We start from the raw sequence: 18,828 nt of genomic DNA, 5'->3' as shown, positions 1-18,828 counted from the left end.
TATGACCTAGGGGCCTTTCTGTGTATATCAGTCACCTGAAGATGGCCAAATCAGCCCCTCGGCTCCTGCCTGTAGTCCCCTTCAAGTGATAATCATCATTATATCATTTTATTATATTGTAGATGTGAACAACTTATGTTTATTTAATTTGAAAGAAAAAAAACCTTCTCATGTCCACGTGGGGTTCGGAGTTTGAGCAAGGGCCCGGAACAAAACCCATTGAAAGATTCAAACCTATTCTATCATGTCTACATGTATACACAAGGAAATACTCTCAACTCGGCTGTATAATACCAGATCATATAATTCTTGCCCGCCCATTACATGTTAATCATACATGTAGGAATATCCAAAATCACGATTCCAACCAATGAGGTCTGACGAGAATTTTTATAGGCCAACACCCCTAACCTGGATGAATATCCTTATGAATAAACATCATAAATGTGGTATAGGGTGGTATTATCAACCTAATCTTATAGAGCCGAGTTGAGAGTATATCTAAAAATAAGATATGTAGCATAGCTGAAGCATATCAATATACCAGAAACAAATAATATCTAAAAGCATTGTCCGAGTGAAAATGAATTACTGCCTTTACCTCCAACTGTAAGAAAATCAAGCAAATGTGAAATATTAGCAACTTTATCTAGCATAATCGAGGTAAACCAGCATGCTATAGTTGGTGTCATGAGTAAATTGCACTGTTCTTTTGGACTGCTGTGCAAATAACAATGGGCCAATTTCTTAAAAATTTGTTTTTTTAAACCTAATTTTGGGACCCAAGAGAATTTTCACATTTTTAGTCACCAAGGGTACGAAGTAAACTTTTTTATATGTATAATTGTGTGCATAGCAATATGCATTGAGTTTGACATTTTCTGCTCTGTACTGTTTATTCCTGGATGAAATTTGATGAAATGTACAGGTTTTTTTCCAGTGTATATCTTCCAATGTCTCTCTCTCTCTCTCTCTCTTTCGAAGGTAACATGACTTGGACATCAATAGTGCAAGCATGTTACACCATTGTGTCTGGTCTGCAGCAGCTACCTTAAAGGGACAACTCGGGTATGAGATATGATGGTTTTTCACACAAAAATGGCTTCCAGCAGGACCGTGACTTCTCAAAACAGGATAATTGAAAAGTCATTGAACTGCAATAAATAATGCACTAGAATGAAATGTAACGATAGGCCTGCCTGAAAATCACTTGCCATGTCCAAAACTGCCTCGAAATACTGTCCAAAATCATTATTAGAACTCAGCATCTGTGTGATACTACCGGTGGCGGCGCATGGTGGCAAGCAGAGTCGTTATCCTCCTGGCCAGGTAACTACCACGCCAAAGTTGTCCCTTAAAGTTTATCTTCCAATGTGCTATTAAAGGGAACTGGAACCGCCGTGCGATTTATTCAATTTTTCGACTTTCACCGCCCGAGAAAGTCAAGCTTCCAACTTCCTATTCGAGTTCAGATTTGTAGCTCGCCCCCAGTGCCCGAGCATGCGCAGTTCAATTTGTTATTATTGAGAATCATGTGAGAATCACGTGAGTCATGCGATCTTTCATAGTAAATTCCATAGTAGTAACGTCACTCAATGATTGACAGCTAGGCGCCATGTTTCATTCATGCCTCGTTCTGATCACCCGATACGCGGGAAATGAAAACGAGGTCATACGAACTGGCTTGGCGGTTTCAGTTCCATTTAAGTATCATTTAAAATATCAATTATGAAACAAATCGGCTTCTCTCTAGATCCCCCAAAATCATCAAAGTGCTAATCCAATAAAGATATATTTTACTTGATTTGCAAATCTTTAGCCTTGAAATTGTGTTGGGTCCCAAAACTAGATTGAAGAAAAACAACACTTTGAAGACATTGGGCTCAGTAGTTTTCATCCTGCGGCCCAAAAGGACAATAACATTTACCGATGAGGTTGAATATAACCTATGTGCAATAACTAAAGAAAGATTTGATGAACCTGTCATCTAATCTGAAAATTGTCAAATTTGTTATTGCTGCACCTACACCTGATTTGTGCCTAATTTGTAAGTAATTGTTTGGGTTAGTATCACTCATCGATGGCACCGCTGGAAAGTGTGACAAGTGCTGTTGAACCAACTAAGACCCAGGAAGTGAATCACTATCGAAAAATGTCTAATTTGCTATTGCTGCACCTTCATCTTTGTGCCGAATTTGTGATCAGTTGTTTGAGTTAGGATCACTCATCAATCAGACCCCTAGCTAGGCATTTCCAGAGGGGTGCATTTTGATTTCCACCCGCCCTCCTCTTCAACAGCCCTACCCAAAAATGTGCCACTAGCTCCTGTTTAAGTGCTGCCATCTGTGCTATACTGCTGAAGTTACGATGTCTGCTATCAACGCGCATATTAACTGCGTCAGTCATACATCTATCACAATAGTATAATCAAGACTAGTTACTGGCTACACAACGAGGCATTGCATAAAAATGCATGCAAATTGATTCTTCTTTATGATCAAGGTGAGTTATGTGCCCTCGTTAAAGTACTAGGAGAGCCACCTACCAAACAGAAGAGAAACTATCATGTACATGAACATTGACAACACATGATATTTTTTCTTCTGTTTGACGATGGCCCCACTGGTATTTCAAAGTGAAATGATTTTCTTGTACATACTGCTCTTTAAAATGACCACATTTGTTAAAATGGTCCCAATTGCAAAACCAGACCTACTTGTAAATGCACATACCAATTTTAATGACTATATTTGTTTTTAATAGAATGGTGCCATTATTCAAACCCAAACCTGAATGCACCTACCCCTTCTAATGACTAAATTTGTTAGAACGGTGCATTTAGCAAAATAAAACCTAAATGCACATACCCCTTGTCCTCAACCACAAGTGTGTCCTGATATTTTCGCCGGAGCGTATTTTTTGCATGCGGTTTCGCAAAAATGTGAAATTTCTTAGAGGAACCCGCAGATGCTGGGTCATTGTTGGTAGAAGAGGTTCGGATAACCCTGGGGACAGAAAGGAATTGACATATATTGGGTAGACTAAGTGAAGGCGTGGGAATCAAGGAAAGAATTTGGGAGGGTCGTATATGTTTTTCTCCCGTGAAGCGCCACTGACATCAATTTCGAAGAGGCACTCTATGAATATGTCTAAACGGAAGGATCTTGTCCATGGTCACGTGGCAAAGATCAAATAAAAACCAAACTTCGAAGAAATCTGACCAGTAGTATGCAAGCAGAACAATTACCAATAGACTATATAGTGATAAAAGAGAACAAGAGGAACAGTGATTGGATGATTAAACAAAACTGAGAATAGAAAATCCAGACTCACCTGTGAAGTTCAACATCACCTGAAAGAAATTAAATTAAATTTTCAGCCACAATGTTCAGTAGGTTTTCTCCTGCGCTCCAAACTTGGAAGTCTTATAGTCAAGGGTGAACCCTTCCGATCCGGCGAGATGAGCATTTTTGCAAGTCACTGCCGGTCAACTGCCAATTTGGTTTACGGGCCTAGTGACTCCGTCGTTGGCCATGGGAAGAGTCCATCACAAGCTACCTGTGATTCTCATAATCGTTGCGCTGTGTCTTTCATATGTTCACTGTCGCCCCATTTTTTGAGCGCACCGCCATTTGCCACGTTTGCCAGGTTTTGCATTTTGCTCCATTGCCACACCACGAGTGTAGGCTGTGAGCCTCGAGCACACCTAGTGCATAATAAACACACTAAAATAAATGTACATCCCATATTGCTTTACAGAACGGAAGCGTATTCACCCTTGCCAGTCATTTGAAATACATGGAATAATTCATAGACTGCTCCGAATATATTCTTGCCTTGGCAATGGTGACGAACTCGTGGCTTGGCAATGGAGCAGAAACCAGCTTTCGAGTATATTATTGGCTCGGCAGCAAACGTGTTAATTGCCCTGGCAAAGACACCAGGTACCATAAGCCTTATCGTAACGTAACTCAAGAGTGCTGCTTAGGCAAACACACTTTGAAGGTTTTGCAAAGCTTTCGGAAGCAGAAGGGACATCAGTTGTGACTGGGACTGTACTTACCTTTTTCTTTCTTCTCCTTTCTCTTCTTGCTGATGCAGACTGCGGTGATGATGATGATGATGAGTAACAGGACACCGCCGCCAGCCGCTCCCCCCGCTATGATTACAACAGGCACTGAAACAAGAAATCAACACAACACGGTATTACAATTGTAAACAGCAATGCATGAAACTGATGCCCACAAAGATCATGATGATGATGATCAAAGAAGATGATTAAAACACTCATTTGCTTCAGCAGGCTTTTTGATTTGGACTGTGGCTCTGGCTCGCTGGCGGCCTGGATTCCAACTTGGCTTAGGAAAAGTTCCATTGCAATATAGGCAGCAATACCTAATCTTAGGGACGAGGTGTGCATTGATTTGAGGCAGTGCTGCCATTACGTTTTTTCAGGTGTAACCATTCAAATACTTTTTTGTGACTGTGGTTTAACAATAGAATTTACGAAATTTTTTTAAAGCAGTATGGATTATGGCCAACAGTGCGCAGTGTACAGACATGGTATATACCAGATGCGGTAGAAAAAGTGTTAAGCACGGCTGTATTTTGAGATACAAAACGTTTTTAAATGAAACCTACGCTCGGTTCTACTTGCAAGAACTGCCGATATAAAAACGGTGTCACCATCGTCGTAGATTGTCATTGTGTAGCCGTACTCCTTTCCCTCTTCCACTGTGATGGTTGCCATGGTAACTGATGTGTCCTTGACCTCGTGTATTACGCAAACTCCACGATTTTCCCCTCGGATGACGCAATACTTAATTTCAATCTTTGTATATTCTCGACCAAGGGCTGGCCAAGAGATGGTAATTGTGGCATCTTTTCTTATGATGGAGATTTCATCGTCGCTAATTGGTGGCGCCGCTGTAATAAAGGAGCGAACAAAGGCCATATTAGAATTCAAAGATGAAATTAGATGTAAATTAGGCTATTCTGAAGATTTTGTCAACAGCAGATTGCAGGTCAGGCTGAGGTGGTGGAACTGGCTCAGCCACACCCTAAGAAAGCCAAGGAACAACATCACCAGGCATGCTCTCAGGAGGAATTTGTAAGGCAGGCCAGTGACCACAGATTGACAGAACATTAGGCTGAGACGCTATGGACAAACTGGACCCTAGTAAAGAGAATGGCCTAGGCCAGGAGGAAGTGGAACAATTTTGTTAGTGACTTATGCTACACTTACAGTAATTGGGTTTTGCCCCCTAACTTCGTTCCACACATAACGAATAACAGGGTTAAGATCTAAAGGAAGATGCATGCTCACCATCTGTTTCTGTGCCAGCAATATCTGAATACTCGCTCCTTCCGAAACTATTCTTGCCACAAACTCGAAACTCATAACCAGTCTCTTCTTTCAAGTCCGATATTTTCACCGTAGCAATGCGGTCAGTCCCAGGGTCAGCAACTTTAGTTTCAGCATCACTCCAACTCCCACTGCTCTCTCGAAACTCGACTGTAAAAGTTTGCTCCGATCCACCGAAGAATCCAGCTTTGAAGGTCAAGGTGACTGATTTAGACGTCACCATAGTAACGTTCAAACAACATGGAGGATTAGGTTTACCTGAAAAATAAAATAATTCCAATGTTATTTTTAAACAATACAATTATTTAATTCATTGATCCATCAGGATCCCTCCTTGTTCTTGCCCGAAATGCAAAGCGGCCTGCACTTAACCTTCAGTAAATGAGGTTTAAAGGCCTTGCTGGTCATGATGAGAATCATAGCTTTATTTTTTTCATACTACCATGCCGTGCAGATTTCTTTAGCCACTATCAAATCCTTGACCCCTCCTTTTAGGTTTCCAAAACAAGCTAGGGGTCAAGACTAGAGACGTAATTGAAGCAAAATATTTATTGATGTTCATGAGGTATCCTGCATGAATCCGTCTCAGCAGGAAGCCCACATTGGTCAGGAGAAATTTTGATTACTGATGGTCAACTATAAGTGAGGTTTACCTGTACATACCCTATATTCAGGATGTCTACTCTACCTAGTCTTAGATTTATTTTGTATAGCACTTATTCTGGTTATGAAAAAGGATGTGCCAATAATTATAAGATGATATATCACAGGCACTTATCACCTCGGGAGGTCCAGTGTTCTGATAACAAGCACCATTGGAGTTCCTGTGAGAATCTCCCTAACAGAGATTGATCTTCATGACTGAGCTGATGGTGGAAAGCAACCCACTTATCAACTTTGGACCTGAATTCACTGGTGGCATCTCCTAACACTTACCAGGTGGTGTCAATTTGAAAATGAATGCGCTTGGACCAGTTGGGCTTGTGACATCCACCTTATATTGCCCAAAATAGTCTTGCTTTACTGATTTTATCTCTAAAGTGTACGTCGTCTCATTGACCTTTGCAGGGGTGAAATCGGAGTCCAGGGCTGTGAAGTTTGTAGAGCTGTGGTAGCGGAACCAGGTAGCAACCGTAGCGACTGGGTTAGCTATGACGTGGAGAGTGAATTTGGCCGGCCGGTTCAAGGTGGCGGTCGTTGTCAGGACTTCAGGAAGTGCAGGGTTCCATATTGGTGGGTCTGAAAAATACGATGAATCTTATTATCTCCTATTAACATGATATAAATGTTCATGGAACACATTGTAGTGTCAAAACAGCTTCGTCCTGATACCTTTTTGCCTGTAACATCGCAGTTAAAAGTACAGTAGAACCTCTCTATTAAGGACACTCTCGGGACTGACAAATGCAGTCCTTAATAGAGAGGTGTCCTGATTGGAGAGGTCAAATTGAATGGAAAATACCAATTTGGGACCAAAACTAGTGTCCTTAATAGAGAGGTTGTCCCTAGAGGTGTCCGCTAAGGAAGGTTCCACTGTATCAAGTCCTAGCCTTATACACTCTCTAATATCGTTAGGATATATCAGGACTTCAGGAAGTGCAGGGTTCCATATTGGTGGGTCTGAAAAATACGATGAATCTTATTATCTCCTATAACATGATAACATCAACCCCCACCCAGCAGGTTTAATGGATATTGATAGGCCTTAACCAGCAAGGGCAAATACGAATAAATTTTCTATTTCACAGGATGATGACATTTTGTTATGCAAGGTACTACTGTGCACAGGCAGTGAAAGGGTTAAAGGAGAGAACTTACAATTTACAGTTATGTTTATACTGTCTGATGTGGAACCACCATCATTTGTTGCAGTGCACCCATAGTTTCCTCCGTCATCATATTTCACGTCGTAACGGTAATAAACACGCGACGTCGACTGCAGCGTCTTCCCGTTTCGTGTCCACCTGTACTGCTTGACGTTCTCTGGGTTTCCACCAGTGGCATTGCATGTTAAGGTGAAGGTCGTTCCTGCCACCACTGTCCTTGTTGAGTTCGTCAGCAAGGTCACGGTGTGTGGATCTGAAAAGGGAATCATGTTATATCCCACAATCCTTCTTTGTACTCGAAAAATATATAGATATCAGTCCACAGACACTGCCAACCATGGACATTATCATACTGATTTACATGGCATAACAGTCCAAGTAATAACTAAAGTCCCTTGTTCACAAACCTGCATGTAGGTTGCACTAATGCTCCAAACTGAGCTGCGTGCACCTTACACACACCTTTCGCGCATGAGGATCGCAGTATATTTTGCATTATGTTACGCCAAGTATGATTTACAGAATCTAAAATGGATTAAACAATCTAATCTATACTTGGTTACGCGTAGCATACGCGAAACCTTCACAACCACATCATGAGTTGGGGGTAAGCTGACGGCGAGGTTACGTGGCACCAGTTTACCCAAAGAAGATGGTATGTCAGTTATGACCAGGACTGTAACGGATCTTTGATGATTCAAGTTAATACACTTCTATCTCGATGGCCTAGTGGTTAAGACATCTGCCTTGTTAACGGGCAGTCAAAGGTTTGAGGCCCGTTGGGAACCTCTTTCCGATGGAGCCAGTTGGTTTAGCCGCCAGCAGGGTACAAACTGCTTTTTCGCAGGCGAAGCATTAGAGATAGGAGTTTGGAAGTAAAAAGAGTGTCTCATAAGTTAGAGCTGGCTGGCAATCAATGATAGATTCACCAGAATCTTTTGTCAAAAGGTGAAAGGGGTCAACCATTTAAATCATATATGAATAAAGGCTTTCAAATTTTGTTTAATGTTATTTATAGAACATTCTACAGAATCCATGAAAATTCTACACAGAAACGTCTTTAACGACAACTTTTTATAGATTTTGTAAAGGATTCAATTTCACAGATAGTTTTGCCGCTGTATCACTTTTGACTTACAATATACTGTATACGTAATCTCATTGGATTTCTTGAACATACTCGGATAGCCGCTCACACTCGACTCGCAATAAAACTTGGCCTGGTTGTCTGATTTTGCCATCCTCCGATCATTCAATAGGATTGTTGGCCCAGTTCCAGTGAGAAGCTCCTTTTTCCCGCCCTTATCTCGGTAGATGGTCAGTATTGGATTGGGCGGGTTACTTCCAGAGGTCATACAGGTGAATGACTCTCGTTGGTTTAATGGACGCACTGATTTTGTTGATGAAAGGGTTATTGTATTAGGTGGGTCTGCAATTAAAGAAACGGTTGGCAAAGTTAGCAAAAACTAAATACTGTGTTTGATTGGATATCAGGACGTAATTTAGTACGTCAGTGCATGTTACACACGTTGTATGAAATGCTTAACCAATGCGTGTTACACACCCTGCTTCATCAATCTTACTCTATCAAAGGTTAATATTTCATGATTAAACTTCGCTTCGTTAATTAAAGTTCATACCCCTAGAAGAAGTTTCAACGACAATATAGAGGTAGAAGATAGGAGTAATCTGCTCAGTCGCTTATCACTGTCGATTTCATTACAAACTCAGGCTGATTTATCTTGGACGAGCCCCCTATTGTCTGAAAGTGGTACCTAGTGCCAGATACGATGACATAGTCTTGTTTCCATATTTTTAGTCTTTATTATTTCTTGGTAATATTATTCCAGCATACTTACAATACACTTCAAAGTCTAGACTCTTGCTAGTTGTAGTTGCAACAGCATTCTTCGCTTCACACCTATATGATCCGGCATCTGCTTTCGAGACCGGATTAAAGGACAGATCACTGAGAGTAGCTTTGGCGATGTTGTCCTTATACCAGGTATAGGCGATGGAGTTTGATATTCCCGGCTGGTGGGCATCGCATGTCAAGGTATGTTTCGTCCCTACACCCACTGGTTTGTCTAGGCCGGTCACTGTAGGCGTGAGTGGTGGCACTTTACGAACGAAAGGAAAGGATTAGATAATGTCGTTTTATGAGCAAGCAAGATAATTGTAATTTTCTCTGGCCCATATCGAATCCATAGTTTTTGAACACCATGAGAGGGTGGGATGGCAGGAAATTTGAGGTTTGAAGCTTGAAGATCCTGGGCTCAAAATAGAGTGGTTCCAAAAATTGAGATATTGAGTTCAGAGGAGTAAGTACTAACGCCTTATTTTAACTTATTGAAAAGCAAGTAAAATGACTGCTGTGATTAATTTTTCCTTTTATAGTTTTAAAAATGTCTATAATTTATATTCTTTTTTTTCATCATCTTTTTTGGCCACTTTTGGTGAATTTACCATTTACCAATAAGGTCCAAAAAAGTTATATTTTTTGGAAAGGCCAGATATTTGCCAAAATGATTTTCAAAAAATTTGTGCAACTCCTTTCGATATTTCCCAAAAATACATAAAACCCACGATGGCACCAGTGGCCTTTGGTGAGTAGATCTGTAGGCAAAGGGTTGATATGCATACAATCACGAAGTAAAAATAATGTTTTCTATTTTTAAGCAGTGCAGAGCCATATTAAGCATATTGGTGGGAACACTATTTGCATCTAAAAAAATGGCAAAAGTGCCCCGCAAACAGGGGATTTTCATTGCTGTGTCCTGCAATCATCACTGCATGCGGCAAAAAATGTGGTTCACGTTTGTCATCATATGTGCCTGCTACAAGAACCAGTCATCTGCACCAAGGCTAAACCCAGCAAATTCTGGTTTTACCAGCCAAAAACAGATTCAATGTTAGTTCCATATTGCAGCAATTACCAAGTCAGATTTCCTGCGCCCTTTAATCTAACTGTCTCTTGTGTAGACATGCACAAACCTAAAGAAGTACAACTGGTGCCAAGAGAAGAAGGAAGAGTTGCTGCTAAATTACATGTGAAAAAACATTGTATATATTACTGCACCATTGACCATAAAACAATGGAGCTTTAAAAAAGTGTATAGTTTTTATTGACTCACTCTGTAGAATAAAGACTAAGTGATTTTAGATAACAGGTAACTAGAGAATATGCTGAAGGACTAAAAGGATGAAAAAAGAACCTGGAAGATATTCAAGATACTAGAATATAGGAGCGCAAAGGCTAAATACTCTTCAACAGTAAATGAAACGGCCAGAGGCCATTGTGCTCATCATATAGATATTTGGTGGTTACAAATTCATCCTGGTTAAGAAAAATGCTACATGTATAGTATATAGGTCAAACCAAAGTCGGTGTGACATGTGATGTATCGTTGCTTGTTGTACCGACCTTAAAAAATCATCGAAAACAAGTCACAGCAAGATATTGCACTTTTCACCTTTTTGAGTGTTGGCCTTCTGGTGGCCAAGTCGAGAATCAGATCAGATCAAAATTCATTGTCAGATGTAACATGTGATAGGGAGTCACGTGTACCAAATTTCAAGTTCATATCTTTATCGGTTACGATACGTGCCATAGTTACACTCAAACGGTCAATTTACACCATTTGACCTCTCTGACCTTGAAGATAAGGTCAAATCAAAAACCTGTAGGATATGTGATGTAGCCTTGCTAGGAGAACCTACCGTACAAATATCATCGAAAACAAGTCACTAATAAGCGAGAAATTGAACTTTTTACCTTTTTTAGTTTTGGCCCCCTGGTGGCCTAGTCGAGAATCAGATTAGACCGAAATTCATTGTCAGAAGTCACCGGACCTGGGGGGGGGGGGGGGGGGGGGTCCTGTGTACAAAGTTTCAAGTTCATAGCTCTAACAGTTAAGAAATGTGCCACTGTTTTTGAAACAGGATACAGACACGACGACGGATGACAGACACCGCGGTGTTGTATAGACACCCCTATGGTGAGCCAAAAACACATTAATGATAATAGATTCTAAAGTATCAAATTGCAATGGAGGGCTTCATGTAACAACAGGATAAGACAATTGTATTCAGCTCAAAGGATAGAGGAAACTTAAGTGCCAAAAGACAATGGAGCGCTTTGAAGACTTTAGACTCTCACATACTATGATAATGACAATCGCCATTGGAACAAAGTACAGATGACGAAAGACAGAGTGCACTGCTATAAGCCTAAGAAGACACTGAAGGAGCAGGAACAAAGACAATTGCCGTACATGTAGAAACTAAGGATACATATAAAAGACACTGAAGTATCAAAAGACATTGGAGTACTAATTAAGGCTAAAGACACAGGAGTTAAGCTAGCAAACAGTGTATTAGAATGAAATGGCCAGGGCCATTGTGCTCACCTCATGTGGAGGAAAGATGGATAAAGAGCATGGTATTGTGTCATGTAGTGTTAGGTTTGATGTAGGTCCAAGCAATTACAATTTCCCCAAAATGGCCAATTTACAGTACATTCGACCTCTGTGACCTTGAAAAGTAGGTCAAATCAAAGAAGACCCGGGTGACACATTGAATGGTTGTTAGAATTAGATGTACCTATGATATAAAATTGGTGCCAATCAGGCAAGTAATACTAGGAATAATGGCATTTTGAAGAATTTACGATTTGGCCCCCTCCCTGGAGGCCAAACGGCAAATCAGATCGCACCAAACTTCGGTACCTGAGACCACCTGACCAAGGGGTACATGTGTACTTAATTTGTGATCAATAGTCATTGCAGTTAAGAAACGTGCCATAGTTACGGCCTGACGGCCAATTTACGCCATTTGACCTCTGTGACCTTGACAAGAAGGTCAAATTAAAAACCTGTGTGACATATATTGTATGGCGGTTAGATGTACCCATGATATCAAATTGGTGGCAATCGGGCAAGAAGTTAAGGAATAATCAAATTTTTAAGGTTTTTGGATTTTGCCCCCTGGTGGTCAAGTGGTGAATCATATTGAACCAAACTTCGGTCCCTGAGATTACCTGACTAAGGGGTAAATGTGTACCAAATTTGGGATCAATAGTCATTGCAGTTTAGAAACGTGCCATCGTTACATCCTAACGGCCAATTTACACTATTTGACCTCTGTGACCTTGAAAAGGAGGGCAAATCAAAAACCCGGAGGATATATGATGCACCTTTGCTAGAAGTACCTACCATATTTTTTTCAAAATTTCCCGACTACTATCAAGGGAGATATTGCATATTTTCACTTTTAACGTTTGGCCCCCTGGTGCCAAACCATGAAACGAATCGGACCGAAACTTGGTCTCCAAGGTGTCATTACATAAGGGTACATGTGTACCAAGTTTCAACTCAATAGCTCTAACAGTTACGAAACGTGCCCTGCTAACGGACGACGGACGACGACGACGACGACGACGACGACGACGACGATGGACGACGGACGCCACGGTATGGGATAAGCTCACCTCTGCTAAGAGGTGAGCTAAAAAGACAGGCACCACAAAAGATATGGAGATTGAGTAGCTGATAGCCTGAGCCATATGGACTTGTGGACAACTCCATATGCCACAAATGCGAATTCAAAAAGATACCTCACTGCCAAAAACTGCTTGGCTTGAGCTGTCATTTTAGCCAAAACCTCGACAAGATTTTGGTCTAATTCTTAGCTCCACCCTTGCTGTATTTGGTGATACAACCAATACAGTAGAACCTCTCTATTAAGGACACCCTTGGGACTGACAAATGCTGTCCTTTATAGAAAGGTGTCCTGATTAGAGAGGTGAAATTGAATGGAAACAACCAATTAGGGTCTAGAACTAGTGTCCTTAATAGGGAGGTTCCACTGTACCTCCAGTTTGGTTTCAATTCCTTACGCCAAACAAGACCAGTCTCACCTTTCACTTGGATGCAACAAATCACAAGCGTCACCTTTGCCAATGTCGAAACAATCCCAGTAGGCGGAGTCAGACTCCTCAGCTTTCAGAATTCGCAAATTGAAATTCAGATTAGTCGCTGCACTGCTTGGAGATTGGCATGTATCCCATTCATATTTCCCGGCACCTGATACAATCGTACAAACGTGTTTATAAGTGGTCTGGGCGATAATAGTTGCTGATCCTTGAGAAGTTGGCCGCCTCCGCCACTCGACGGTAAAAACCGCAGGGGCATTTTTAGTCGACAACAGAGGATGACATTATCCCCAATGGCAAGTTGAAACTTGCTGGTTCTGACTGTATGCAGTTTGTGAGCCTTCGGTGGGGTAAGCTATTTGCATGTCAGCGGGGTGTCAATGTTAATGCCTTGTAACCAGATAGCACTTATGAAGTTCAGGGCTGTCACAGTCAGACTTCTCGGCTGCCCATTTTGGTCTGGTGAGCTTTGATTTTGCTTCAATCTCACCGCTCTCTAGATGCAACGTTATCATAAGTGGAAACAGTGCGGTACAAATATAATTTTACTTACCTATGAGTGCAAGTTTTTAAGGGCTCCTTAAAATTTCAGATAAATCCAAGGTCATAGCTATTTAAGAGGAGGGGCCGGGTCACCAAAAGAAGTTTATCCCCAAACACCCTAGATATATAGGATATCATCTGTACTTTGGCAGGGATTTCGACAAATACCATTGACAGTATACCTCAAGTTTTGTCAAGGGAAAGATACAATCAGATGAAAACCATAACCCCTTGATGTCAGATATTTTGGAAATCACAGGTCGATCCGCCCATCAATCATCAATCAGCTTCATAATATGCTATCTGTCCACAAGATATTATATGGTTGGGTCATGCAAAGCAAAATCAATATTACATTGAAACTCATTGTATACCTTGTACTTTGACTTCCACACGGTCACTAGGCGTGCCCTTCCCAATATCAAGACAATCCCATGTACCAGCATCAGCAGGTCGAGCTTTGATTATCTTTAAATTATAGTCTCTTGGGGAGATATTTGTCGCAGCACCACAGATATCCCATCTGTAGTTTGTGCTATCAAGCTGTGCGTTAAATATGCAACCATTTTTAGTTGCGGTTCCAACATCTTTGAATTCACCATTGATATCTTTCCTCCACTGCACAGTGAACCCAGAAGGGTCAGTAATCCGACATGATAAAGTAACACTATCGCCTATACCAACGGTAGTCGGTGAAACATTCACACTGTAAGAAGGAGCAGCTGAAAAAAAACAATAACATTCATTTTGAGAATTATGGAGTATAAAATCCAATCACTTTTACTTCATCAATCGTCAGATAAAAGGAAAGTTCTGCATTCCACCAGTTGATGTAGTTTCACCGATCTATAATAGCCACAGTGGCTGATCAAAGACAAAATTACTTCATTCAGACACGATATGGTCAACCCTTATACGTCTGATGTGGTCAAGCAATAACGTACATTGTGTACTCAATTTGTGATGAATAGGCATAGTCATTGTGGTTAAGACACTTACCATAGTTACAGCCTGATGGCCAATTTACACTATTTGACCTCTGTGGCCGTGAAAAGAAGGTTAAATTAAAAATCTGTGTGATATATATTGTATGGTGGTTAAATGATCATATCAAAAACTCGTATGATATGTGATGTATCCTTGCTAGGAGAACCTACCATAAAATGTTATCAAGAAACGAGTCACTCAAAGATATATCACACTTTCTAGGTTTCCACTTCGGGCCCCCTGGTGGCCAAGTCAAGAATCAGATCAAGCCGAAATTCGGTTTCGGAGGTTGTATGACAGAGGGAGTCATGTTTACCAAATTTCAAGTTCATAGCTTTAGGGGTTAAGAAACGTGCCATAGTTACACTCAAATGGCCAATTTACGCCATTTGACCTCTGTGACCTTGAAAAGTATGTCGAATCAAAAACCCGGGTGTAAAGTTATGTATCATTGTTAAATGCAGCTATGATAAAAATTTAGCGACGATCAAGCCCTTAGTTCAGGGAATATAACACTTTTAGTGTTTTCGGTTTTAGCCACCTGGTGGGCAAACCGGTAATCGGATTGGACCGAAACTTGGCCTCCAAGGTGTCAAGTCATTGCTATCTCAGAGAGGTGAGCTAAAGAGCATTTAAAACCACATTTTTTGTTGTTTACTTTGAGATATTTTAGAATAGAAATTGATACCTCACTGTCTGTATTGATTGTCAAAGCAAAACCGCGAGGGTGAAGCTAAAATCTTCCTTAAACAATAGTTCCTTAAACAACAGTTTGACGACACCAGTTTGTATGATGGTTATCATGTCATATTTTGGCTTGGCCCTTGTGTATAGTTCCTATAGGTTTATGATGCGGCCTTAGATCAATGACCCAAGAGTTTCTACTACATGGATTCATTGAACTGCGCACCCATGTGATACAACTGTGTACGTGATACGGAAAAATATTATACTGGTGGGGGACAGCACCCTTCACAACACAATGAAAAGTTTCAATAAAGATGTATTACCGAGTCAGAAATCAGCTGTAAACCTGTTTAACCGAAAGACTATTAAATGACATAGGGTTTGGTATGATTTTCTGCCCTTAATGGCATCGCATGTGATTTTGAGATAGTTTTTTGCTAAACAGGGATGGAGTCTTGGCATGGGATTAAATTTATCATAAAAAAGCTATTATTGTATTGGTCATGTGACATTACCGTCTTTACATTACAGAAATCACGAAAAAACCTTACCATTTGCACAATTTAAAATCAGGCTAATGAACAAGAGTGTTGTGATCACATGGTGGGAATATGGCACTTTTTCTCGTTTGTTCGTCATCACCTAAAAAGAGAAGGAACATTTAATGATAGCAGGATTACCAACATTTCGAAGATACTCCATAAACAGCCACTAGGTAGGCAAGATAAAGTTACATGAAGTCCCCAATAGGGGTCTCTCCGTTCTCACAGGACGTCGACTATTCGCACTTGTACCAGGAATATATCAAGTGTTGAATCAAACTTGACCCAGTGCCGTCACTGAGCATATAAGTCACCCGAAGATGTTCAATTTGACCTCCTGCTCCTGCCTATCGTCCCCCTTTAAAGGTAATTAAAATTTTAGCACTGTACCAATTTTTTTCAAAGTCAAAAAGACAACTCTGCCCAGCATTTGCTACATGCTTTAGGCTGTGGTTAGCTTGGAATGTGGATTTGAAGTTTAGATAGGACATAATATTGGCCAGGTCCTTCTCAGGGATTAATGGTATCCCCGAGTGCTAAGCAATAGCTACAGTCCAAATCAAAATTGACATCCCGCATTTCACGCCATAGGCACGCTACTCAGAGTGAAGGTTGCGTGTAATACACACAAAATATATATGTGTGTCACTAAAGCGTCATTGGCACACAACTCGCCCATACGTTGCACGTAACTAAGGCAAAGCAAGACAGATATTGTGACTTGGACTGTACCAAGTGCAGCACTTTTTTATCATTACAATAGATATGCTCTGGATATGAAAAGTTTAGGGCTAGAAAGACAGAGAAACAGACACCCAGGGTGGTAGCATAATGCCCCAAGCTGTCGGATGTGAGGGTATATCGAAAGGGACAGGAATCCCGTCTACAGGGTGGCCCAGAAAACTTTTCCTCACACAATGGATACAAAATAGAATTCCATTGTGCAATGAAAATGTTTTCTGGGCCACCCTGTAGTATGTATGGCATACAAGAGGCAACGTCATGGGACAAACTTGATTTGAAACACCACACCTACAAATCTGCTGTCAGTCATTTGTATTCTTTATTCACTCACACTATCACCTCAACAAAGGGTTAAACCCATTATTGATATCTTATGACAACAAATATGGATAATAAAAAGATATTTAAAGTCAGTTATCTCTTCCTGGTCAGAGTAAAGTTAATCTTAAGTCTATAATGACATGGCTGGGCGGGGATCAGAGACCGAAAGGACAATACATGCATATTTAACACCACAATGATATGCGTTTATATAAAGACGTCATGAAAAATCTATAAGTGTTATCACGTTTTTTATAACAGGAAGATCTAGTCAAACGTTAAAATCAACTTTTTTATTGAGCAGTATGAATACCATACTAAGAGGAAACACTGCACGCAATGACATATTGATGTGTTGGGTTATTTTGAGAAGAAATATTTTGGCCAATTCACTGTGCCACCTGTACAACTTCGTCACAATCACCACGTGGTAGTACGCGGACGTTTCTTTCAATATGGCGATGTCGGGTGGTATCAGATGGACTATATACGCCACTCCCCTAATCTTGTCTCTGCTCGCCACTTTTCGAGATTTTTTAACATCTGTAAGCTTGGTGCTCATGTTGAGAAGACAAAAATGCCCACCTGGGTTCCCCCTTCAATCGACATTACCCACAAGCTTGTATTCAGGGGGAAGTTTAATGAGATCACCACTTGGTATGGACTTGCACCCAGGTCATGAATCCCCCCTCCCTGGCCTCAATGTTTCTTATTAAATATCAGATGTACATGTAATGATATGAAAAAGTACCCTACAGATATCAAAAACATTATATTTCTCATGATAGAAGTGAGCCAGTAACTGATGATTAATTTTTTTTTTACAAAATTGTAGGCGATGCGTCAGATAGCCCCAAACTAAAGACTGACAACAACAATCGCAGAAGTTCTGATTCAACTGCTTTTAACAATGGAATAAGATGCCGCCTCAGGAGATCCAATAAGGCCTAGATTGTGATTTATACATGGTAAGGTTGTGTCAGATTTCATTGGTGTAACTTAGCTTCACCTATTATGTATATTCAGAAGTCTAGGCAATTTGTTATTTCTCTACGATGATTGCTGTAAAGAGAGCTCACTCTTGGGACTAATTGCAAATTGGGCAAAGCTGATAATTCAGTAGGCCTTGAAATTGTTTTATTTTCTGTGAAATTTTGTGATGGTAGCTGATGCTGTAGTGTACAACAACAAGGTTATTGAGCAGCTGATAGTTCAGTCACAATGCCCTTAATTGCTCGAATGGTCCCTTAACCCTTTAGAGGCAGTGTCTGGAGCAAAATGTTCTTTACATCACCTTTGACGCCTAAATTCTCTCAAATCTTAATTTTCACCCTGCAAAACCGTATATGAAATTCATGCTCAGCTACCGCACTATGTAACAAAAGTTGTCATTCAGAATACATCAGTCTCACAAAGCTGTCATAAGTGTTTTATGCAAAGGGGGGACGATTAAGTTCTGGAGACTGTACAAGTCATGTAGTCGAAATCGGGCAAAAAGATAGTTTTTTTCTTTTTGGACCAAAGTCGAGATCGGGCTTCTAAGGGTTAAACACAAGTCCAACTGATCATATAATCAGTAAGAAACTGATACAACAACAAGAGGCCAAGATACCTGATGCTCAGCTGATCTGAAATACTGCAAGAACCAAATGCGCCAAAAAACATATTTAGAAGTGTTGTCCTTGCCTGAAGCATTGTAAAAAAATAAAAATTGGCAACGATCATGCCTCGTCCCCCAACCAGCCAAACAATTTGTATTCCTGATACCTAATAAGATATTTAGGTTATGAACGCACCTTTAGGCAAAAAATCTTTTCCATGATTACCATACTCAAAGATTTGCACAATACTTTATTATTGATATATACTTTTGCAAATTTT

The 18,828-nt window shown here is 40.5% G+C and overlaps 1 protein-coding gene across 10 annotated transcripts in view; it reads right to left on the bottom strand.

Moving 5' to 3' along the window:
- LOC135502658 (uncharacterized) overlaps positions 1–18,828 on the bottom strand; it is a 65,560-nt gene that overhangs the window by 32,121 nt on the left and 14,611 nt on the right. For 9 of the 10 annotated variants that reach the window (XM_064795623.1, XM_064795614.1, XM_064795621.1 and 6 more), the window contains exons 2-12: positions 15,892–15,982; positions 14,041–14,388; positions 9,051–9,311; positions 8,330–8,620; positions 7,184–7,444; positions 6,302–6,604; positions 5,327–5,623; positions 4,642–4,926; positions 4,064–4,177; positions 3,334–3,352; positions 2,868–3,005 (exon numbers count right to left, since the gene is read on the bottom strand). In XM_064795623.1, the coding sequence (XP_064651693.1) occupies positions 2,868–3,005; positions 3,334–3,352; positions 4,064–4,177; positions 4,642–4,926; positions 5,327–5,623; positions 6,302–6,604; positions 7,184–7,444; positions 8,330–8,620; positions 9,051–9,311; positions 14,041–14,388; positions 15,892–15,979 (2,405 nt within the window). In that variant the 5' untranslated portion in view covers positions 15,980–15,982. The remainder of the gene's footprint in view (positions 1–2,867; positions 3,006–3,333; positions 3,353–4,063; positions 4,178–4,641; positions 4,927–5,326; positions 5,624–6,301; positions 6,605–7,183; positions 7,445–8,329; positions 8,621–9,050; positions 9,312–14,040; positions 14,389–15,891; positions 15,983–18,828) is intronic. The other variant, XM_064795620.1, reaches the window with a different exon arrangement.

Source organism: Lineus longissimus, chromosome 18 (assembly GCF_910592395.1).
Source record: "Lineus longissimus chromosome 18, tnLinLong1.2, whole genome shotgun sequence".
Lineage (NCBI taxonomy): Eukaryota > Metazoa > Nemertea > Pilidiophora > Heteronemertea > Lineidae > Lineus > Lineus longissimus.
The sequence above is the reverse complement of the archived record's forward strand: the minus strand, read 5'-3'. Positions and strand labels throughout refer to the sequence as shown.